Below are 25,014 nucleotides of genomic sequence, written 5' to 3'. Positions count from 1 at the left end.
GATGCATCTTGCAAAGCAGGCCCCTGCTACGTTGTCTGTAACGTGGGAAGTCGTCCATGCTGCTAAAAGGTTTTACCTATATACGAAATGGCTCCAGCGAAATATAACATCAATATGCATGATGTCGATTTACGGGGGGGGGGGGGTGATTAAAGGACTTCCTTAGGACCGTTCAATTCCCACCCCCGGTGGCCATAATACAGCCTTTCTCAGCATGAACAGCTCAGACTAGCCTACCCCCCACGACTGCCATCACCACCGAATCCCGAGGGCAAATGACGCCGTTGGCCGCTCTAAAAGCCGTAACACCCCAGTCTCTTCCTCACTCGCCTTCCCCATGTTAGAATCTGCCTAACCGGGGGGGGGGTTCCCTTGAAAACCACTACCGCCGGGAGAGGGGGGGACGGGACATTTTCGAAGGCCAGCCGATATCCTCTCTGCGAGCGCATCCTCCCGCTTTGCTAACAAAAGGGGAAAATGGCGCCCGTCTTTCTTTCCCTTGCAGACACACTAGCGCCTCGTGCGACGTGATACAAAATGGCGCCTCCAGAGGTCCCAAACCCAGCATAGAGGAGAGTCAATGTGGCGCGGAGGCGGGCTTATCCGGCAACAGCCAATAGACAATGAAACCTGTAGGTCGGTGGCCCAATCGTGGCCGTGGGCGGTATTTTCTGCCGCAGCCTGTCCAATGGAGCCTTATACAAGTGCTGGTGGCGGGGCCCGCCCGCACGGCTCTGGGCGGCGCTGGAGTAGGCGGGCGGGCGCTGAGACGGCCGTTTCCTGTCCTGGTGCATGGTGGTCGGACGGAGGAATTGTTGGAAAATTTCTCGGCGAGGTTCGTATATAAATGTGTTTTTACCCAGTGTGCCTTATTCTAACCGCCGCCATCTCCGGCTGGGACGCTTCACTCTTGGGTTCGGCCTGCCTTAGTCCCCCTGCGGCGGCGTTGTATGCAGGGGAAAGTGAGGGGAAAGGGGGCAGCCCGCGTTCGTCTCGCGGCTCACAATAATAATAAAAGCCGAGGCGTCGCCGCCGCCGCCCGCGCTTTCTCCCCCGCCTCCCTCTTCCTCCATATTCCCGCCTTATAGGCCTCGGTGCTTCCCGCTCTTTTCTCCCGCGATGCTTTTGTCCCCGAGGAGGGAGAGAGTTCTCACATGAAACAATAAACTCGGGCCACGGGGGCGCTCAGGCCACTTTCGCGGGGCGTGGGCTGCGGGGGGGGGGCGCCTCCTTTTGGCGGCTGCGTCACTGGACGGGACTCGTCTTCCCACAGCATCTGCGTAGATGCGCGGGAGGCGCCTCGTGCGGCCCCCTCCGTGGCTCCTCCAGCATCGAGCAGATGGGGCTGCGGTCCCTATAAAGCCCTTCGTGCTACGAGGGGCGATTCACACGCGCAGTGCAAACACGGGGGTGGTTGGAACCCGCTAGACTCATTCCCGAGGAAGCATGTTTAGGATGGCAGCCTTAATCGATCGCTTTTCAATCGGTTAGCGACCGGTTAAAATAACACACGCAAGTTTGGGTTGGCTAACAAGCAAATAAATGTAGATTTAAGGGTGGCAGGTTCCAAAGAAAGCAGAGTAGCTTATTTGTTTTATGCTATGCATGCGTAGATTACGACAAGGATCCTCTGGGAAGAGGCATTCCCTGCTATGGAAAGAAATGCCTCCTCTAAAGTGATGCCTGTCTGCTACAGACCCGGGTTTTTGAAATCCTCATTCGGTTCTGTGGTTAAAATTCAGTTACAACAATACTAAATGTTGAGGGCAGGCGGGATTTTCTTCCACACTGCACATTGTTTGGCCAGCATCCAAGAAAAATGTGCAACCTAATGCACATGTTTGCTAGGAAGCAGGTCCCAAGTGAATGGGGTTTAGAGACTCACTTTCATGATTTCAATAGAAATTTTAAGTTCATGGAGGTATGTTGTGGCATAGGTGTAACTTTAACAAATGTCACTTGAGAGACTTGAAGGAAAACATAATAGTATTCGAAACTTACGTAATAACATACATGCTGTTTAGTGATAGCATAGCTATATAAAATAAACATTACTAATCTTCTGCATATATTCTGTGTTTGGGGAAAACTTCACAGAAACTTTTATGATGTATTTTACAAGACCTTTTAACTTAAAATGCACCTGAACACAGAATGCTGTATTTTTAAGCATGCATACTTTGATTTATTTTCAATCAGATTGATTCCCAAAGCAGGATACAATTTGGAAGTTCACAATGCTGGCAAGATAATAAAACATAAGAAGGACAAGAGAAGTTCAAGAGGCAGCATAAGAACTAAAGGATGCTATTTACAAAGGATCAAGAACCAGCATAAGAACTGTTAGAGTGACCCAGTTTGCACTTGAGGCAAAACCATTGTTTAGCAGTACATCGACAAGCCTTCATGAGCCCAAATACACAAACCCTCTACTCTCACCAAATTTAGTTTTACTTTCAAAGAATCTTGGTTTAGTGCTACATACAAACCAGGGGTCCTGGTTTAAAATTACTTATTATCAATGGTTAGTTAACCCAACTCCATAACCAGTGGTTTGTAGTCGGCTTATTTAGAAATTAGGACCACTGTTTCATACTGAATACTCAGCTGAGAATTTTTAAAAGCAAAACTTAATTTGACGTGTCCTGTCTACATGGGAACACATGAGCTCAAGGCTTAATGTGGCCTCATCCACATTGTACTAAACCAGTGGTGGGGAACCTCCAGCCCATAGGCGTGATTAGACCTACCATGCTGCCAGATTTTGCTTGTGATAACACTTCAGGTGAACTACATCTACCTTTCTTGTGCCTGATATCATATGATGTCAGGTGGGGAAATTTCAAGCCATGGCTGTAAAGGAAGAATCGAGAGCAATCTAGTATGCTCAATTCTTCACTTGCAGCCAAAATGTGGTGCTGTTTCCATTAGGCACCTTTTTCTGTTGGCCTGCATGGTTACATAAAAAGGCACCAAACTGAAAGAACATCAAATTCAAGCTCTTTTTGCAAAGAGAATAGCAAGGCGCTCCCTTGCCCTAGATGGCAGACAGGAGGAGAGAGTGGATGAGCTGAGGCTCTAGTCTTCACGTATCTCTAAACTATAGAATGTTCTGGGCACAGCCTTACGAAGACTTGCTTTCATGGGTGAGTTTTCCTCCTTATGGCTTCAGATTTAAATTGTTCAAATGTGATCATAATACAAATTCAGATTTTTAGAAAGAATGATATGGCATATTTTACACCAATATTTCCAGTCCATTTAAAAAATGCTAGTGCATTTTCTAATAGTTGGCAGAGGAGAGGCATGCTGATATCCTCAAAAAGTATCACCGCAGCTGGGTGTAAGCCAAGGGTGGGCAACATACAACCATATACTCTTATGTACCACATGAGTTTTCTAAGCCTAAATTATGCTTTTGAGAAGTCTAAGTATTTCACATAGATTAATTCCATAATAAGATTATTAGAGAAATATTTCACTTATATTTATACACTAGAATGGGAAATTAAATAGTTTACTATAATTAAAATAAGTAGGTTAAGTGCATTCTTGAATCATGGTGAAGCTTAAGTGGCACTCTTAACTGTTGAGCAACTTCTCTATAACTCTGTAAAGCACAACTTTCATGATACCAGTTCTTCAGAAGGGTACAAACCCTGCATGCGAAAACTGATGACAAGGCACCACAAAGTAAAAATTAAATTGTTTTACTACTTTGTTATGGGAGTATGTCAAGAAGTTTGTTCATACCACACAGTTTGTTTTCTCCCCAGCTATTCACAATTGGCATCTACAGGAAAAACAAACAAACTCTGTTTTGAAGACATATCACTTCCAACAGTCATGGATATATACAAAACATACAAGGCAATCTGTTTATATGACCCCTTGCTTATTTACTTCTTTATTATATTTGTATACCATCCTTCATCTGTAGATCTCAGGGTGGTTCGCACATATTTTCATTAAATAGTCTCTGAACTTGCCTTTAGACTCTGAAGTTGTTTCTAAAACCGAACTTTCATTTATTCTTCATTTTCCTAATAATATTTATTAAAATGAGACTGATATGACAGATTACTTGTATTAGTCTTGTTGAATAGAGGGATGCTGTCAACTATCAGTAAGTCAGCATCTGAATTGAAGCAGTTCTCTAATATACACAAACTTTTCCATTGTCCTGATAAAAGTGATATGTTCCTGAGCTCAAAAGTCAAACTGGATGTTATGGTAGCAGTTACATGTGTTGAAAAATGGAAGCACCCCAATCGTGTAGAATGGGGAAGTTGGGAGGTTTCTGATTTTATAGGCAAAGGGCATAATAATAATGAGCGCAGAACCCTTTCCTTGCCCACAGCTTCTCTTCAGCAGAGCCCCAGTAATGTACATTCAGCGTGCAGAAAGGTAAGCAGCATGCTGGGTTCAGTGCCCATCACCCACACCCTTTCTGGCTCTCAAAATCTTACACAAATAAACCCCAATTTCTGCATCATTGGGCCAGATTCAACTACCACTATTCTCTAGTTTGTCTTTTGTGGAATGTGGGAAACGATTACAGAAATTTGCCACGAAGTTATAAGGTGACCTAAGGCAAGTCACTACGCTTAGCCTATTAACTTAGGAAAATGCTTTTGTGTTAAAAAGCAAACATGTAATTCTCAACCATGTTAAGAATAAAATATGTTTCTGTGCAAGGAGAACACCGACCTGTTCTGCTCATGCAGCTGGTCTTCACGTGCCTCTCCTTCAGCCCTCTGTGCCTTCAAATCTGCCAAGAAGGTTCAAGGACTCTGGAGGAGATTTTGGAGGCATGCATAGGCGAGGAGAAAAAAAGATAAGGGCATGCTGTTCTATCAGAACTCCACTTCTGCTTCTGTGGATTCTGTCCCAAGCCTTCAAAATGATAGCAGGATTGTCTTTATTAAGGTACAGTGCCTCTGGATATCAGTTTCAAAAGTGAAATAATTGCCTGTTCCAAAGGGGAATAGCAATGTTTACTAATATTTGTTCTGTTAAGTCACCAAGGACATATTAGAGATAGCTGGCTTTATTATATTCTTTAAGAAATCTGAACCATACTTCAATGTCATATACAAATATTCATATTGGCACTCTCTTATGTGCATCATTATTATATTAGATTTCAAATAAGGTTAATTATTTTGTGATCTGATCACTCTAGCAAGGACACTGCATGGCGGCATTAAAGACTTCCTGGTACACTAGTAATACTACATTATATTATTTCAGGTTTCTAAGGTTAAAGCTGGCAATATACTGCACCACATACACATCAGAGAGCCAGGAGCAGCATGTTCTATCTCTGCAGAGATTGGGAAAGGAAAAATGCACTTCCTTTGCGCACTCATCCAAACAAAAATATTTGAAGATGCGTAGCATAAATAAAGAAAAGCCTTCTCTCTCTCTCTCTCTCTCTCTCTCTCTCTATATATTTGTAGTCGTCTGTGGTTGCGTGAGGCTTCCTCTGCACAAGCACAGGCAAATGGGGGTGTCTGTCATTGCTTAGCTTTGTCACCTACCTGCCATGTGGAGATGGTGCATGTGGCTCCTTCGCTGCATGGTGTGATTTTTATTCCGCGGGGGGTGGGGGTGGAGATCAACAGGGCTTTGCTCACCTATGTTGCTTGCTAGCCATGTTGACCTGGTGTGGATGCGCTTCTTTTGCCCCTTGAAGGGTTAAAAAAAAGATGGCAGAAGAAGGAACAATGAGAATAGCCATATTTGTTAAATGTGGCAAGTATGGGATTTGATAGAATGGTTTCTGTATGTGAAAGAGGGGTAGATGTAGGTGTGGGGTGCAAGTGTGTGAGAGAGAGGCATTTGTGCCTGGTTGCATGTTTATGGTGAGTGCACATGAACGCTGTGTGTGCATGTGTTAGAGAAAGTGTGGTGTGTTCACCTTTCATATCTTTCCTGGTACTGGAGAATGCTGTTTTTAAACAACAGCCTCATTCTGTGGGGGTAAAAAAAAAAAAATCAGAACGGGCAGAACATAGTTGACTTCCCTGGTAAGCGGGGGGGGGGGGGGGAGAGCAGCAATGAGCATACTCTCTCTAATGTTTTACACTACACATGTCATACTCACAGCCATTTTGTGACTGGCTTATATGACACATTGAAAATTTGAAATGTGCCCACTGGTGTAAAAAGGTTCCATAACTCTAGTTGCACCTACAGCTGTCTTCCAAGTAGAGGAAGCACTTGAATGGCTCAGAAAAGCGGGGATGGTAAGGGGGGGGGGGTTGTGTGTGTATTTGAGAGAGAGAGAGAGAGAGAGAGAGAGAGAGAGAGAGGTGCAGCAGCAATGGCGGTAGGTGCCAAGGTGGTGGTGCTGGACACCCTGAAATGGCGGTAGCTTTGGAGCAGCTGAGGTGCTCCTTGAAGCTCCCAAAGTGTCCATTGCCATTGATTGTTACCATAATAGAAGGCAGCACTGAATCTTAGACTGAGTTATACTGGCACAAAAAAATATCAATTTTTTTTAAAAAAACACTTCTGTTAATTTACTCATTATACTCTGAACCTTCAAAACATTCTTTGAGTACTAGAAGTTAAAAACAACAACCAGGACTATACTTTTGTGAGACCTTTTGTGAGTATTGTAACAACATCCTTACAATATAGCAAGGATTGTGGTTTGAAGTTTCTGCATGCTCTCCCTAACAGTATGCACTGTAATTATAAGAACTGGCAAAACGGTATGTTTTCCAATGAAAAATTCATCAGAAATATTACTTGGTGTGAGGAATACTATTAAAACAAATTCTGAGTGTCTTGAATCCATTGTTAATATTTTAAAATTTCTCTTTCTTTTCCCTTTAGGTAGACAATGTTATTAGCCCAGATAAATCGAGACTCTCAGGGAATGACAGAATTTTCAGGAGGGGGGATGGAGGCTCAGCATGTAACACTCTGTTTAACAGAGGCTGTAGCTGTGCAAGGTGAGTAATTGGATTAATATCCCAGTGGCAATCAGTGTGGCATTCAGGTCAAGAAAATGGCTATCTTGATGAATTTATAAAGCATACTATGACATTTTGGGTTTTGAAATCTTATGAAACATAAGATAATTGGAACCTATAGCAAATGCCTGAACCATTTTTCCTTGACCCTAAAATTTATTTTCCATAGTTTATGCATTAAACAGTCATTGTGGACAAATATGTGTTATGAACATCAAGTAACGCTGAGAATTTTTTTGTTGTTAGATGGAGACAACTTGGACAACATGGAAGGAGTAAGCTTACAAGCAGTTACGCTCTCAGATGGGTCCACAGCCTACATTCAACATAATTCTAAAGGTATATTTCGAGTTTAAAATTGCTACAACCAACTAGCTGTTTAATCAAAAACCAAATAATATAGATATTTGCCATTTCATACCAAGATCACCTTACAAAGTTGAATTGTGTTTCTATGTAAATATCAATACAGGCTTGAACAGAAGATCACACATTTTTTTGTCTAAAGGTGAAATCCAACTGGCGCACTTGTTCTCATGGGAAGGGCTTTTTAATCCAGCAGACAGCTGTGCTAATGGGAGGGGGAGTTTTTGCCAATTCAGCCTTCCTACTGCAGTCCCCCGTGCCATATTTCAAGCTGTTCTGGAGGTACCCCATCCCACTTGAATGGATATTCAGGGGAGCTACAGGAGAAAGGGGAATTGCCTCCCTTCTTTTTTCAGTTTTGTTATTGTTTATTAAATTTCTATACATGTACTGCCCTTCATCTGAAGATCATAGGGCAGTTTACAATATAAAAACACAAGGTGTCCACTAGTCAAAACTCCTTCTGGTGATCAGAGGGGCACAGCTGGATTCTACTCATTTTTTAATACAGAATACATTTAATACATTAGTTGTTAACACTGAAGACACAGCACCCTTGTAACTGTGCTCATGGTCGCAGACGACTCTTAATGCCTGCTCCGTGTCTTAACAGGCATGAGAGAGAAAAGTCTCCATAAGCAAATATCTCTGGAATCACTGTTTAATCATTTTAAATAAGTAGAAAACAAGTGCTTAACGTACATACCTTTAGAATGACTTGGGCTACACTTCTGTACACACCTACATGGAAGTCAGTTTCTTTGAACTTCATGGAATATACTTCTGAGTGGATGCATACAGTGTTGCATTGTAGGATACTGATCCTGTACTCAAGATAGTAAATGGGCCTTATCACGCTGCTCCAAAACTTGGGACATGTTTCATTCCCTGAAAGAAAGCAGCAGTCATTATTATCTGGTGTGTTCAGGAAAAGCTTTTTATGGTGCAGGTAAGGATCTTTTATAGTGCAAGAAATACTGGAATACTAGCACATACTGTGGGATGCTAAGGATCATGAGAGGGGTTTGCCGCAAGCAAGACCTTGAAATGATGTAGATGTGTAAAAATGTACCATGGTATTTTAAGGAGCAGGTCTGTCCTGCTTGAATTATATAAGATGCTACTTCAGCTGTGACCTTTGGAATGTGTTGATTGTTTTATATAAATTTGTTTGTTATAAAATGTAAATAAAAGAAAAAGAAAATTGCTTCTTCTGCATGTGGTTCACTCTTTCTTGATTGAGGTTATAGTCACTTGAATTTTTAATGTGCATATATTCCAGATGGCAAATTAATGGACGGTCAGGTGATTCAGCTAGAAGATGGCTCAGCTGCCTACGTTCAACATGTTCCCATGTCTAAAAGTAGTAAGTATATTACAGTGAATACAAGTTTAAAGCTGTTGACTTAATGACAGAGTGCAATATAATAAATGATTTAATTGTAACTTTAAAATTTAAATATTGTTATTTTTTGAAGTTTACTCTTTTTAGCAAATTTATTTTCTAATGGTGATAAAATGTTAAAATTGGTCTTGCAATCAGAAATGCATTAAGTAATTGAAGTGAAATTTTATTTTCCTGATACAGGAGATAGTCTTCGTTTAGAAGATGGACAGGCAGTTCAGCTTGAGGATGGAACTACAGCTTTCATTCATCACACTTCAAAAGGTAAAATGCATTTGGAATAGTCATTTCTATTATGTTTAATTTCCAACTCCACATTGTTGCCAACTAACAATAAACAAATAACTGAATCATTTTTTGTCATTGTCTTAAACATTATATAGTAAATTGTCAGCTGCTTCAATATTCAAACCTTTTGTTCCATACAAGTGAAGGGAGGTTTCAAAACAGTATTACTTGATTAACCATGTCCATCCTTTGAAAGAAATACACACAAAAATGTGGTCTATATGTTCTTTGTTGGTTGGTTGGTTGATTGGTTGGTCTAAATATATACTGCTGTATCATAGAAATATATCACAACAGTTTACAATATAAAACCATGCAGTAAAATCATAAAAAATTAAAAGCAAGTTAAAAGCAAAAGAATTAAAAACAAGCATCAGTAGATAATTATGAGGAATATACTCTTAATTGCCTGCATAGGCCTGGTGGAACAGAAAAGGTTTCAGCAGGTATTTAAAAGTTGGCGTACAAGGTGCCCATTGAATCACTGGTGGCAGGGTGTTACACAGGACTGGGCTGATGACATTTCAGCAGTTTATACACAATTTAATTACAATTGTCTCTTGTCTTTAAATAATTTCTCAGACAGTTATGACCAGAGTGCCCTGCAAGCTGTACAGCTAGAAGATGGTACCACTGCTTATATTCACCATACAGTGCAGGTTCCACAATCGGATACCATCTTAGCCATTCAGGCTGATGGCACAGTGGCAGGCCTTCATACGGGAGATGCTACTATTGATCCAGATACCATCTCTGCTTTGGAACAGTATGCAGCCAAGGTAAATTTGAAGGACACCTAATTTTGTATGGTATTTGCTTTGTGAAATTTAATAGAACATATAATCAAACTAAATCTACTACACTGGATGGGATGGGAATCAGATTAATTCAAAGCAAAGCAAAAGGCAGGTTGGCTGTAATCAAAGAGTAGACAGGAGGAGAGATGATTAAAGGCAGAAGAAAGTATTACCGTATTTTTCGCCCCATAGGACGCACCGGCCCATAGGACGCACCTAGTTTTTGGGGGGGCGGAAATAAAGAAAAAAAATTTATTCCCCCCCCCCAGGTGCGGGGCTGGGGCGGGGGAAGCCCGAGCTTCCCCAGCCCCCAGAACAGGCTGCTATCTGCGAGCCTTGGGAGAGCTGCGCGAAGCTGGAAGCCTGGGGTGTGCTGAGCTCAGTGCGCCTCAAGCTTCTGGGTGCAGGCAAGCTCTCCGCTAGCCGTGGGAAAGCTGTGTGAAGTTGCGCAGCTCTCCCACGGCTTGCGGATAGCTTCCTGAAGCCTGGAGAGCGAGAGGGGTCGGTGCGCACCGACCCCTCTCGCTCTCCAGGCTTCAGCAAAAGCCTGCATTCGCTCCATAGGATGCACACACATTTCTCCTTCATTTTTGGAGGGGGAAAAGTGCATCCTATAGAGCGAAAAATACGGTAGATTCCTTTGAAGCTAGTGAGAGATGGAAGTTGATGACAGACCTTTATCTAGATGCTGAAGAAAAGTAACACAATCTGTTAAAAGTGAAGAAGGTATTTGACTGAAAGTAATAAAATCTAATTTAGTGAATGTTGAGAAGTAGTGCAGCATGTGAGGCAAAGTGAAAAGTAGGAGGTACTGCATTTAGGAGGAAGTAATTCTAATCCTTGACCACTAGTGGGGATTTCCTGGCAATACCCAGGATTTAAAAAAAACACACAATATTTTTTGTCTTTTTAAAATTGATAGTGTGATTTGGGAGTTTGGACCCATCACACCAAAAATCAGGTGAAGTTTTGCCAGAGTCACATTCTGGTCCACCATCTTGTCAAAGCTTCAACAAGGCTACTATCCCTACCTCAGGAATCATCATGCCAAGTTTGGCAACGATATCATGAGTGGTGGTGAAATTTGTGCCAAAAAATGGATGGAGTCACAGTTCAGTCCACTGTCTTGATTTAAAATGGCCCCTGGCATCCAGACAGATGAAGGCCATGAATCCCACCCTGGTAACCCTTGTGCCAAGTTTAGCAACAATATCTTGAGAGGAGGCCCAAGTGATGTTTCGGTTCACCATTTTTATTCAAAATGGTGCCTGGCATCCCATAGCTTTATTTCAAAATATATTTCTGCTTTTTCTTTATTTTAGGTGTCTATTGAAGGAAGTAACAATGTTAGTAGTACTGGGATGATAGGAGACAATGAACAAGATAAAAAAATGCAGGTATGTATCATGATATAATTGAACTGAATTGATGGGTGGGGTATAAACATTATTATTATTCTTCACAAGCTGCCTTATTTCATTTTGAATGTTTCTGTTTCTGTATCTAAGAAATGCATTTTAGATTGGCTGTGCTGTCAAGTATATTCCTCCCAGAGTCATCTGCCTCCTGAACTATCTTGCAGAGAATAAAATCCACCTAACTAGAGGGGTTTTAATCATTTGGATATTGAGAAGCATTGGTGGAAGGGAATTGGTATCAGGTTACGTTTTCCTGTTCCCTCTTCTTCTTGAAAAGCCTCTCCAGCATAGGGGGACCACAGTGAATGGGTTAATCTGCAATGTGTGGGGAAGCTGCTAACTGTGTGCAGGAGGGCTGCTCATAAAAAGGTGTCTCCATCCAGTTGGTTTATGAATTAGTTGGGCATATGCAAAATAAGATGGGCTTCCTGCACCTCTAACCTTCAACATCTTTTTTTTTTTACACTATAAATCTGCTATTGGGGTCCACTGAACCCCTTTAAAGTGCTAACTGGAAATAAAAAATATGATTAAATTTCAAAATGACTCCAGTTTAACATTAAAAATAACTTGCTTTGGTATCACATTCCAAAAGCTTTGTCTAACACAAAATCTATAGGGGTAGATTGGGCCCCACTAGTTTAACTTTTCACTTTTGTGCCTTTTGATATATTATCAACTTAATCTGCAATGCTGGGTTTAGTACAGCTTGAGCTGGCCAGCACAGAAGGTGGGGCAGGGTGGCTATTCTGCTGGGCTTTCAGCAGGCACAATGGGGATCTCCACAATGGCTGAGCACCACCACCAATGGAGCCTTTCAGAGAGACAATTCTGCCTCATCCTAACCCTCTCTAGCACTGTGGCTTGGGGGTTACCATTACCCTGTTTGTGGAATTTACTTCCAAATAAACCAGCATAGGATTGTTCTGAAGAGGTATTTATTTGGACAGAGAAGTTTCATTGCCAAAGTTATGTCAAAACTAAGTAGTGAGGAAACTAAATGAGTGTTAATTAATTAAAGTAGGTGAAAGTCTTTGAAGTATTATAAGTTATGAGTAATTACAATAATTACCTTGCTTATAACAGCAGTACCCTATACTTCCATTATTAGATGCACACCTGGATGTGCTCTTTCTCTCTTTGGAAATACTGTAATTCTGTTTCTATGAAAGAAAGGTACCGATATATTTGTAGTCAAGCAAACACACATTCTCTTTACAGTTAAAAACAAATCTAAATATAGAATGCAAGAATATGCAAGGTTTTTATTTATACCCCAATCTTCTGGCCATAGGCACCTGGTACCATTTCACAACAGAAGAAATACAAATTAGACAATCTCTTTTCAGATCAATTCTTACACTGCCAGGGGATGATCTGCTGTATACAACAGATCCTGCCAGACCCTGATCAGGGCTGAAATGGGGTCTTTGGGTGGGGGTGTTGCTGTGTCAACTCTAGGGTGGTGCAACAGAGAAGCCTTGGATACAGTTGTCAATACAGTTGTGTAATGCTTCTAAATACCAGTTGCGGGAAACCACATGAGGGAAGAGGGCTCTTGTGCTCTGGGGCTGCTTCAGAGTTTCCTACAGGCATCTTGTGTGGCCACTGTGAAAACAGGAAGCTGGACTAGATGGGCAATTGGCCTCATCCAGTAGGCTTATCTGATGTTATGTTCTTATGTTAATCTTAGCCCTCACACTATCTCAACATTGCTTGAGAGAAGAATGTAGGTACATGAGTTAAATTGACAAAGGATTTATAGTATGGTTATAAGCAAATTTCCCTGAAGAGATATTCCATGTTACATGGTGATATGCCATGTTACAGATCTTTTAATATAATTGCTGGGATTTTTTTCAACATTTCAGGGAACTCGTAGCAGTGCACCCCTATACAAAGCTAATTATTTTAGCATTTAGCAATTAAATCACATGGGAAACACAGATATCCACATTTCATAGAAAGTTTTATGTTTCAATATATGTCTGAAATGTTCATGATGTCATTTCTTTCATCTTAGATTGTCTTGCAAAGCCATAGTACAAGAGTGACAAGTAAATCACAGTCAAGTGGAGACAAGGCTTTTCGGTGCGACTATGATGGATGTGGAAAACTGTACACAACTGCTCATCATCTTAAGGTATTCACTGAAATAGTATCAAAGCTTGTTTTTGGCAATATAATGCTGGCCATAAAGTCATGCAATTGTATATCATTTGGCCAGGTTGCAATCTGAATTTGTGTCCTTAATGCCACTTATACCACTGACATGTTAAGTGGCACAGTTTTCATTGTTTTCTCCATTGGTGACCTTATTTAACAGATGATTCTGTAAAGCACAATAATTGTGTATTTGTATCTGTGTTTCTGACTGAGACTCTTTATGTCTCTAGCTTCTCTGGGTAATGGGGCTGTGGTCCAAACGGGATAATGTTGAATTGCTGATAGTTTTAAAGGAGTTGTGTGTCGTGATAGAGCTTCTGATTTTGTTTGCTCCTTCAGCTGGTAACTTGCAAAGAAAATTATGTGAATATTTTAAACCTGGAGCCTCACAATGTATATTTAAGGCATAGAGCTTTTTTGCTAATTCTGTAGAGGAAGATGTTTTCTTGATTTGAGGGCAGAGGGAGCTATCTTTCCTTTTAGATATTTTGACTACAACATTGTTATGATTGTCCCTATTTTTAAAAACCACCAAGTGCCTTCCAAGCATTCTTACATACACAGTACTTTTGTGTTTTTCAGATAGCAACCAAGTTGCACAGGGGACATAGGTCTGGCATAGCTAATTCCTGTTGTCAGGCATAACCAACTAGATTTCTGCTGTGGCCTCCCACCGCTCTGTGCAAATAAGATTGAATATACGCTTTGCTCATGTCTCCTGAGCAGACTTCTACTCGGAGAAAGTCCCTCTGACTTTTGCTGATTCTTCCTTAACTCTGCAGCCTCTAGTGTCACCTCCCAAACTGTTGCGTAGGGTGGGGGCGCTCTGTGGAGCATTATGGGAGGTGGCGCTGGGGATTGCAAGGGGAAGGAGGGAACCGGCAAACAGTCACTTACCCACCATCCCCACCAACAGGATTTCTTTGCTGGATCAAAAGCTTTTGTGGTCTGATTATATGTCTGTAAGGACTCTTTGAGATGACTGCCTCATAAGGCCCCAGTTGTGGAGCAGTGAAAACTTATATTGAAAAATACATATCACAGCCTGAAATGATTGGCCTTTTTCAACAGGTACATGAAAGGTCACACACGGGAGACAGACCATATCAATGTGACCATCCAGGTTGTGGAAAAGCATTTGCAACAGGTAGGGTCGTGGGATTCCTTCATGCCCCCCACCTTTAATTTTTTTAAATGAGAAGTTGTGACTAGGTTTCTTATAGATTGACTGATGACTTTTTGCATGAATGAAAAGAATACTAGCAGAAATTGCACATGTCTAGTTAAGAAGACATAACTGCTTATTTTGGGGACTTTTAGATATAAAATAGGTTTTGTGATTGGGTAAATATATGTGTCATGAAGACTAGGCTAAGCATTTAACTTTTTAAATTATCAGTCAAAAGGAGGAGGAGGTATTTCAATGATACAGGTCTTCATAGAGGAAAACAACATAAAAAGAGATTTTGAGGTTTTCTAGATATAAAGCCATTCGACTTTAAGGGGATGATTAACCACTAATTAATACTACAGTAAAATTTATATTCTGAAGCAGTTTGCCTTCAGGTGTTTCAGTTTGGTTCATTGTTTTTAAAAGCTGCCAGTGTTTCAGGTCTCAAGAGCAGGACTTATGACAGTCTTCCATTTTGCTAGTGTGAAATAAATAGATATAAAACATGGAGATCAATGGAAAATAAAGTCTGTGTAGAACTAAAGATGTTTAAAATTTGAGACAAGATGGTTATGATCATCCAGATAGTCTTAGATTTTAAAACATTATTTATACTGTATTTTTCAAGGTTATGGATTAAAAAGCCATGTCCGAACCCACACCGGAGAGAAGCCATATCGGTGTTCAGAAGAAAACTGTACTAAGTCCTTCAAGACTTCAGGAGACCTACAGAAGCACATCAGAACACACACAGGTACATGGCATATTTATTGTAGCCATTGTCTATTATTCTGATAATAACAGTTCATGTATAGAAAATGGAGGGTTTTTATGGAATCTAACTGATTGATCACAGTTTGACTTCTGCAATCATGGTAAGCATGCTCTCTGTTGAGCTCTTAACTGGTCTAACAATCTATTTTGAAGCCTTCAATATTTTGAAATTGCAACTCCTTTACTCTTTACACAAAATATTGAGCAAAAATACTGATATTTCTGTAGCTGTTCTGACACTAGCAAAATGTGCTCTGTATAGATAGTTTTGGTTAAAAATCTAGCTGCTGCATTTTGCAGCAACTGAACTTTCTGTCTCATAAGTAACTATAAAAACGTAATGTGTGAAATGGCATGTATTCTTGAATCTAAAACTTTACTCTATTTTGCTGACCCTAGAACAAAGTTACTCATACAATCTCTGCTGAGCAGTGCATGAGATTGCAGAGGTCCTTGCACTTAACCAGGGTTTGTGTACCTTTGGAATGAGGCATGCTAGAGACTGTAGTATCTTTAAGTTTATTTACACATATTTATACCTGAGCTTTGATGGAGGGAGTGCAGAACATTACATCCCAAGAGTGTCTCTTGTTGCAAGCTTTAGTCCAGAGCAGAAGCCAGTCTTTGCATATACAGTGGTACCTCGGGTTACAGACGCTTCAGGTTACAGACTCCGCTAACCCAGAAATAGTACCTCAGGTTAAGAACTTTGCTTCAGGATGAGAACAGAAATTGTGCGGCGGCAGCGGGAGGCCCCATTAGCTAAAGTGGTACCTCAGGTTAAGAACAGTTTCAAGTTAAGAACAAACCTCCGGAATGAATTAAGTTCTTAACCCGAGGTACCACTGTAACCTCTCTCAACCAACCCTGCATGTAGTTCTGGCCCCTCCCTTCTTCCCCCAAGCCTTGTGTAAAAGGGGGCATTTTTTCCTGTGGTGACGTCATGTTCCCAGGCAACCTCCCCCTCCCATCTGCTCTACAGATGTTGTAATGCAACTCCCATCATTCCTGACAGTTGGGCGTGCTGACTGGGACTGATGGTGGGAGTTTGAGCCCAACAACATTTGGAGAATCCTAGGTTCCCCACCTCTACTCTAAAGTAACCATAACCCAGCTACTTGCTTTCTGAAAAAAGTGATAAATATCAACGGCAGGATTTATAAACCGGTTGTGTGACATTCTTCTGGACGTTCCATTCCTTATGTTTAAAACTGGAAAGGGTGTTGCTGGGCGGATCTAAGTCTGTTTCACTTGTTTTCTGCCTGTAATTTGATACACAGCATTAAGTAAGGATTACAGAAGCTATGGCAACATAACACTATAGCATGTACACTTAAAATCTCATACATCTGTTTGGCAGAAAACTGACAAAACATACTAAGGAGTGATGTGCAGAGGGTGTTCCCCCCCCCCACCAAAAAGCTAATAGTTACCTTTCTGAATAGTTACCCTTGAAGGTTTTTTAGCTTCCAGTGTTGTATAATAGTGATGGGGTATTAGATAAATATCTCAGTAATACATTGAATTATAAAAATTGTGCTTTCACCCATCCCTCTTAGGCTTCTCTCTGTGGCATGAAAGTATACAGAGATTCGACAGTTCTTAGCAAAAGCACATGAGAAAATACAGCACATCAGCATGAGGGTACGCCAGCAATATAACATTCATTGAAGGGTTTTTAATATTGATCAGTATAGCCATATTTAAGATAGTTGTGTGTAAGTTAAACAGTAGGGAACAGATGCATTTTTATTTTTAGAATTACTTCATAGGTGAATTTGATACTAGACATTTGAACATGTCTAGTGGTGTACTTACAGGTGAATAACTAAAACTTTACTTCATAAATTCCAGCCACAATCCAGAGAACCCTAAAGCTAGCAAAATGAGTCTTTTTGACTTTTTCTTTCTCAAGCAGCAGCTCTTCATACTCTGTGACAAATCCCTTTTGAAGCCTTGGGGATATTCAGACATTGTGGTGGAGTGTGACAGAAGGGGGGGCGGGAATCGATTATTTGTCGGGGGGGTGCACAGTCCCATAAACTCCCTGAATTAGCACTCTGGATTGTGGTTTGTATCTGAAGAATGTAGTTTCCAAATAACTAGCAAACTGAAAGGCAGAAATGCCAGCGTTTGTTAAAGAGCTCCCTGCGTTGCATAATATATACAAAATGTTTTGCCTTGAGGGTATCCCAACTACCCTTTTAAAAATGTTTTGTTGAGTACCAAAATTACCTTTTGATTGTTTTTATGAATTATATATTATGCATACACAATCTGAATAATGATGTTGATGGGTTGTTGCAAATCCATACACTCAGCAGCTTCTAGTGGGTTCCTACCCTTTGCGTGTCGAATGAGAGTAATGATGCAGAAGCAAACAGTATCACACTCTGAAGTTCCTCCCCTGTTGCTTCAACTGTTCATGGTTCTGACCCTGCATACTTAAGCTTCCCCAAGTTTAAAAAGTATGTTTTGGTATAAATATAGTTACAAGTCAGGCATTAGAAACAGATATTTACCTAAATCTCCGCCAAAACGTATAGCTCATAATAAAAATAGACAAAAGAAGATAAGATTGGAGGTGCTGCTTAGTAACAAACTTACTATGAATTTTTTAACATATAACTTAGTACCAATTTTTTACATATAACTGAAGTGAGGGAGTCGTAAGATGCTTTAAAGTAAGTGTACTGATTAGCCTATTTCTATTTTTGTTTTCCTAGGTGAAAGACCTTTCAAGTGCCCCTTTGAAGGATGTGGTAGGTCGTTCACAACATCGAACATAAGAAAGGTTCACATCAGGACACATACAGGGGAAAGACCCTATTATTGTACAGAGCCAGGATGTGGAAGAGCATTTGCCAGTGCAACTAATTACAAGAATCATGTGAGAATACATACAGGTATCTGAAAGATAGAATTTTACTTATTATAATTTTAGATGTGACAAAGACTTCCAGTTATAGTTTTGAAAATGTATCTATTTATTCTGTGTGGGACCTATTCTGTTTTGTTCAAACTATACTGTGCTGCTTTTGCTTGGAATATTTTTGATTGTATAAATTGTTTTTAATTGTATGATTATATTGTAACGCATCCTGGAACATTATAGTGAAGGACAGGTGAGAAATTTTATAAACAATAGAATTCACATAGGTTGAAATCACATGTAATGTTAAGCACACCGTTTCAAAGGTGTCTTTAGCACTGGCCACTTGGTTTCTTGAGAAAACTCAGCCACACAGGTGGGAATGGGGCTTTCATCCTTTGCTCCCCCTACTGGTTTTCCAACAAAAATCTTCAAAGTTGCTGTTTCCTCCAAAGGTACTGTTTATGCCTCGCCCCATTCCAGGTCATGACATAGTTTGGCATCTTGGATTAGACATAGGGCAGCCCTGAACCAGGTCCCAAACCGAATTCAGGATAGGGCCTTGTATAGCCCTGAGTTTAATTAGTTTTAAAAATACAAAAAACCCTGTATAAACATGTGTTTGGCATAAAGAGATAGGGGGAGAAGGACAGACCAGAGTCTCTGCCTTTGTCTCCTTTTCACCACCAACCACGTTTAAAACCCTGGTGAAACATGCAGTCACCCAACCACCACCACCCCTTTTGATAGCTGTCTAAACTAACTTGGGACAAACCCTTGATTGGCCTGATTCAGTTTGGGGTCTGGGATTTGTCCAGAGCTGGCACACAACCCTACTGTTTACTGAAAAATAACCCTCCTTCCCACATGTCAATAGAGAGGGAGGGAGACCAAACATACTGTTTAAATTGTATGATTAACATAACATGTAGTTTGGTCCCATCTCTTGTTATGATGAGCCCACAATTGTTGTTCTAATTCCATAGCTCAAGTACATTCTTTTACATATTTGGCATTCAATAATGTTTATATTTCTCAAACATTGTGAGTGGGGGTGGCAGTAGAGACAGAGGTTATTTTGTGTGTGTGTTCTTTTCAGTTAAAGGAACAATAACATTTTAAATTGTGCACACATCCCATATAACAAACTTGCAGATCTAATAAACAGAACAGTGTTTGGCAATTAGATGCATTGTCATGTGCTAAGGATATTTTGTAACAGAGAAAGCATCTCTGATAATGAATAGTCCAGTTGCCTGATTGTATAGAAGGGGCGAGGCTGTAAGAAAGCTGCTTCCGGCTGCCATTGGCTGAGTTACTGTGATCTAAGGGGTGCTGTTTGCCATTGGCTGTCCTTTTCTGATCCTGTAGTGTGGTAAGGCAAACAGAAGGTTAGGAAAGAAGAGACAGAGTAGCCGGAGTGTAGGAAAGCAAGGTTAGATGGTGATGATGGTGATGATAATAATTTTATTATTTATACCCCGCCCATCTGGCTGGGTTTTCCCAGCCACTCTGGGCAGTTTCCAACAGAATATTAAAATACAATAGTCTATTAAACACTAAAAGCTTCCCTAAACAGGGCTGCCTTCAGATGTCTTCTAAAAGTCTGGTAGTTGTTTTTCTCTCATTCTGTTTTCCTTACTACTTTTGTCATCTTTCTGTCTAGGGGAGAAGCCGTATGTATGTACAGTCCCTGGCTGTGATAAACGTTTTACAGAGTATTCCAGTTTATATAAACATCATGTCGTACATACACATTCCAAACCATATAACTGTAATCACTGTGGGAAAACGTACAAGCAGATTTCCACGCTTGCGATGCACAAGCGGACAGCACACAATGACACAGAGCCAATAGAGGAGGAGCAAGAAGCATTTTTTGAGCCACCTCCAGGTATGTGACTATATCTCATATTAGCCAACCTAAACTGTTACACCTTTCAAAGACTTCTTACATCTTAACCAGAGGAGGAACTAAAGCACTGAAACTAAGGAATTTTTTAAAAAAACTTTACTTGTACTTAGCAGCAAGGGTTGGTTGGTTTGTTTGTTTGTTTGTTGGGTGAGGTATGAAGTGGTAGACAATTTAGTTCAGTGGTGCCCCGCAAGACGAACGCCTCGCAAGACGGAAAACCCGCTAGACGAAAGGGTTTTCCGTTTTGGAGGCGCTTCGCGAAACGAATTTCCCTATGGGCTTGCTTCGCAAGACGAAAATGTCTTGCGAGTTCCTGCGGGGTTTTTCCCTCTCCCCCCCCTTTTCCTAAGCCCTAAGCCGCTTATCAGCTGATCCGCTAAAAGCCACTAAACCGCTAATAGCGCTAATCCGCTAAGCTGTCAATGGGCTTGCTTCGCAAGACGAAAAAACCGCTATACGAAGAGCCTCATGGAATGGATTAATTTCGTCTTGCGAGGCACCACTGTACTTCCAAAGCAGTGCCTGCTTCCACCAAACTGGTTTTAGATCATATTGTGTTTCTTTTTGTCCTTGTGATGCAGATTCTTTGACCTGTGTGGCCTTCTATTTTGAATGCCCCATGTTTCAAATCCAGTAATGGCTGTGTGGCTATTCTGCTGTGCCTTGTTACAGTAGCCATTAATGCAATATACTAAACTGATGCTTACATGGTGTTGTCCACCACAACCCCAAGATCTCTTTTAGGAAAAGTCACTGCCAGTTCAGCCCCATCAATATTCTTGTTGTCTTGATGTTTGTTACTTTGTTAGCAACATAAATTGTCACTTAGTTGCTAATTCATCCAGTTTTGAGAGAGTTTTTGGAGTTCTTAAATCTGCTTGGGTTTTCACCACCTGGAATAATTTTGGTCTTGATTAATCTAAAAGCTTAACCATTTCACTACTCAACCCTCACTCCAGGTAATTTATTAATACATGAAATAACGTTGGTCCCAGTATAGATCTTGGGTAGAACCTACCTCTTGCTTCCCACTATAGTTAAAGCTGCCCTTTTTTCTCCATTATGAGCCACCCCTGCTTGCTGTCTAGCTTCTTAATTGGTTTTGTCTGTAAGGTTTGTCTTCAAGCTCATTGGACTGGTGGAAGGGACTTTCATTTCATTTGCCCCACTGCTGATACAATACAATTTAAGCCCTTTTAAGTAAATTCTGGGATTCCTAATTACTACATACAAAAAAGGAGATTAGGATGAAAGTTTATATTTAGCTGGGGTTAAACATTTCTTTAGATACTACACTGTTTCATCACTTGTTACACAATGGAGTCTCTCTTTTTCCTTGGAAGGAAAGTGTGTTAGTTAATGAATAATTCCTTGAATGGACCATTGATGATAGTTGTATCCCAGTTCTGGCAGGCAAAGATTAATATTTAACTAAAGCTAAATCACAGTCTTTCTTTTAGATTATAACCTATGCAAACATGATATGAATGCAAATCACAAAGGATAGTTGGCATAATTCTTCATTTCATTTTTACTGTAGATTGCATATGAACTAAGCCCATCTTTTTTTTTAATTAAACAGGTCAAGGTGAAGATGTTCTCAAAGGATCTCAGATAACTTATGTAACAGGTGTAGAAGGAGAGGATGTCGTTTCTGCACAGGTTGCTACAGTGACTCAAACAGGACTGGGTCAGCAAGTGGCCCTTATTTCCCAAGATGGAACTCAGCATGTGAGTATTTTAGCATATTAATGCTATCCCTACAAAATGGCTTTCAAAAGTGGAGATCTTTCCATTTAGTCACCCCATTTGATTATGCTTACAAATATTAAAATACCTACATAAAACTCAATTGGTATTATGTTGGTTCTATTTTAAAGCGTCAGGCATACAGCTAATTCTGATGTAGTAATATCGTAAGCACTAATTACTGACATTGTCTGGCAGAAAGCTAGAGTGAGTATCTCTAGTAGTTACAAGTTGCAGAAATAAATTTTGTTCCTACCTATTGACTTCTACCATTAGGACAGGCTCCAATCAAACACATAGGACTGAAGAAAAGGGGAGAAAACTATTGTTTTTGATGCAGCAGAAAATGCCCCAAGAATCTAGTTTCCATTTCCCCTCTTCTTTAACCTTTGGACAGTTTATGAATGGGCAGAAGATGTTAAGATTTATTTTAATTTTGTAATTAACATCTGACACGTTGAGCAAACAAATAAACATGGGACCATTGTAATAGAAAAAATGTAGTATGGTCATTGAACAATATGATGTAGAGAGTTTAAAGTTTAAAGTTACTATGGAAGCTTGAATTCTTTTTTTCTTTTTTCTTTTTTTGTAATGCTTTAACTTCTACTTAGCTTGTTTAAACTTGGTGGTGTTTATCTTCAATGCTACCTGGACAGGTTAACATCTCGCTTGCTAAAAATGCACAATACTGTATGATTAAGGTCTGTAACTCAAATATAATTCTTTCCATTTAATTCAACAATTATGTTTTATTTAAGGTTAACATATCTCAGGCTGACATGCAGGCCATTGGAAATACTATCACTATGGTAACACAAGATGGCACCACAATCACAGTCCCTGCCCACGACGCAGTTATTTCTTCTGCGGGAACACATTCCGTTGCAATGGTCACAGCAGAGGGCACTGAAGGGCAGCAGGTAATATAGCTACTAAATATATGTAAGGATGTATTTGTATATATGGAAATTCTACTAAGTATTAAGTACTCAGTGAAATGCTACTTAGCAGTACATGGACAAACTTGAATGAACCCAAGCAAATAAGCATGCTCAGCCTCATTATGAGCCAACTTCATTAAACTAGCCAAAGTTCATTTTAAACCAGGATCTTTGGTTTGAACATAACACTAAGCCCGGATTGTATTAGTGAAACAAAACTCAGCAGAAGTCCTCCTCCAGGCCCTTAAGTTAGGGGGGTGGAGCCCAAGGCTTAATTGGAGCTTGTTCAGTTTGTCCATGTATGATTAAATCATACCACAGATACAGGGGTTTTAAAACAATTGTCAGATAAGCCTGATCTACTACTACTTCTTTTTTTTATTAAAGATTTTCTTGTTTTACAGAAACAGATAGGTAGCCGTGTTGGTCTGCCATAGTCAAAACAAAATAATTTTTTTCCCCTTCCAGTAGCACCTTAAAGACCAACTAAGTTAGTTCTTGGTATGAGCTTTCTTGTGCATGCACACTTCTTCAGATACACAGAAGTGTGCATGCACACGAAAGCTCATACCAAGAACTAACTTAGTTGCTCTTTAAGGTGCTACTGGAAGGGAAAAAAATTATTTTGTTTTGTTTTACAGAAGTAAGTGTAATGCCCGATCTACTTCTTAAAGAATATTAAGAATGAGAGGCACTTTGCAAGAGAGCATTTAAAGGAGTAATCGTTTTTTATATTCCAATGTTTAGCAAATTTTGTATTTTTATTTCAAAGGTTGCCATTGTGGCTCAAGATTTAGCAGCATTCCATAGTGCTTCACCAGAAATTGGACATCAGCAACATGGGCATCATTTAGTAACTGCAGATTCTAGACCTGTTACATTGCTGGCAACATCCAATGGAACACAAATTGCAGTGCAGGTAAGTATGGAATAAACTTCAGATAGTTATTTTTAATACAGATTTATTTATTTTATCCCTATGCTTTACAATCTACGGCAGAGGCGGGGAACCTTTTTTGCACCATCCAGATCCTTATCAGGATTGGCCTTCCCAGCCAAATTTAACTGGTAGGTGGGGCTGCCTGCCTGTCAGTCACCTGATGTCACAGTGAAATCATTGTGATGTCAGGTGAATTAGCACTTTGAAATCCCAGAATCAGGACTTCAAAGCACCACACTAAAGGGGGGGGATCTGTTTTAGCCTGGGGTTTCATTGCAACCCCCACCCTGTTTTTCAGGGAGAGATTTACATTGAATCCTGATGAGCTGATGAACAGAGGTTAAAACCCGCTCAATTTAGCTGCATGCACTACTTCCCCACAGAAAACTAGCTCACACAGTATAGTATTTTTTTTAAAAAAATGTTTTTAATTTGCAGCAGAAAATGTATTTCAGTACATTTTGTTTATTTCAGCTTGGAGAGCAGCAATCTTTGGAAGAAGCCATTAGAATAGCTTCCAGAATACAACAAGGTGAAACACCAGGAATGGATGATTAACTCCTAATATGGCTAAAGGAACAATAGACTTATTTACATTTTATTTTCAATCAACAAAGGTCCACGCCAGCTGAAATCTATAAAAAGTTTGACATATTCTTGCTTACTAATACTCTGCACACACTTTACGCAAGAGTGAAGAACATTTCATGTGTATAATGTCTCTGTACATGAACCTTGGGAATATATGATGTCCACCTCTTAGACTCTTTCTCTACCCAGGACAACAGAATTAGGATTTTATGTTAAATTTTCTTGCTTATACTTACATCAGATTTCAAACCAGATTACAGGGAAGCAGCAGCTACTATAGAAATACTGGGATGAGTTTTGAAGTCACTCAAAAAGAATGAAGGCATTGTTGAAGATTTCATGAGTTTAAACTGTAACAACAGTAATCATTTCAAAAATCATTTGGAAGCGGAACAATTTTAAATGTTTCTCACATACAGAAGAGTTCTGAATTTTGAGACCTTTGTAAATAATACATTTTGAAGTGTGTTTCATACACAATCTGAAGATTCATCTTCTTTAGCTTTCCCATCCCAACTCACAGATTGTAAATAAAGACTGTTCATGCTGGAAGTGCTAATTATAATACATTTGGATTGGATTATGTACAAAGAGAAGCTTTGTTGTTCAATATTAAAGGGATGTAAATCTAA

At 40.1% G+C, this 25,014-nt stretch overlaps 1 protein-coding gene across 5 annotated transcripts; it reads left to right on the top strand.

The window, feature by feature from the left end:
* ZNF143 (zinc finger protein 143) lies at nucleotides 1-25,014 on the top strand. Of its 5 annotated transcripts, none has more exons than XM_081840864.1 (16): nucleotides 1-835; nucleotides 6,847-6,965; nucleotides 7,233-7,325; nucleotides 8,635-8,718; nucleotides 8,935-9,021; nucleotides 9,628-9,824; nucleotides 11,165-11,239; nucleotides 13,284-13,403; nucleotides 14,498-14,573; nucleotides 15,226-15,351; nucleotides 18,098-18,277; nucleotides 19,910-20,137; nucleotides 21,741-21,889; nucleotides 22,669-22,830; nucleotides 23,624-23,770; nucleotides 24,266-25,014. In XM_081840864.1, exons 2-16 carry the CDS (start codon nucleotides 6,854-6,856, stop codon nucleotides 24,347-24,349), a joined length of 1,920 nt encoding a protein of 639 aa, XP_081696990.1. In that variant the 5' UTR covers nucleotides 1-835; nucleotides 6,847-6,853; the 3' UTR covers nucleotides 24,350-25,014. The 5 variants fall into 5 exon arrangements, with proteins under 5 accessions (XP_081696990.1, XP_081696994.1, XP_081696993.1 ...); XM_081840868.1 differs by having other exon boundaries at nucleotides 2-835; nucleotides 8,941-9,021; XM_081840867.1 differs by lacking the exon at nucleotides 1-835 and adding an exon at nucleotides 2,127-3,146.

Source organism: Podarcis erhardii (genome assembly GCF_964252035.2).
Source record: "Podarcis erhardii genome assembly, chromosome: 1".
Taxonomy (NCBI): domain Eukaryota; kingdom Metazoa; phylum Chordata; class Lepidosauria; order Squamata; family Lacertidae; genus Podarcis; species Podarcis erhardii.
Note: the sequence above shows the minus strand (reverse complement) of the source record. Positions and strands in the feature narration are given on the sequence as shown.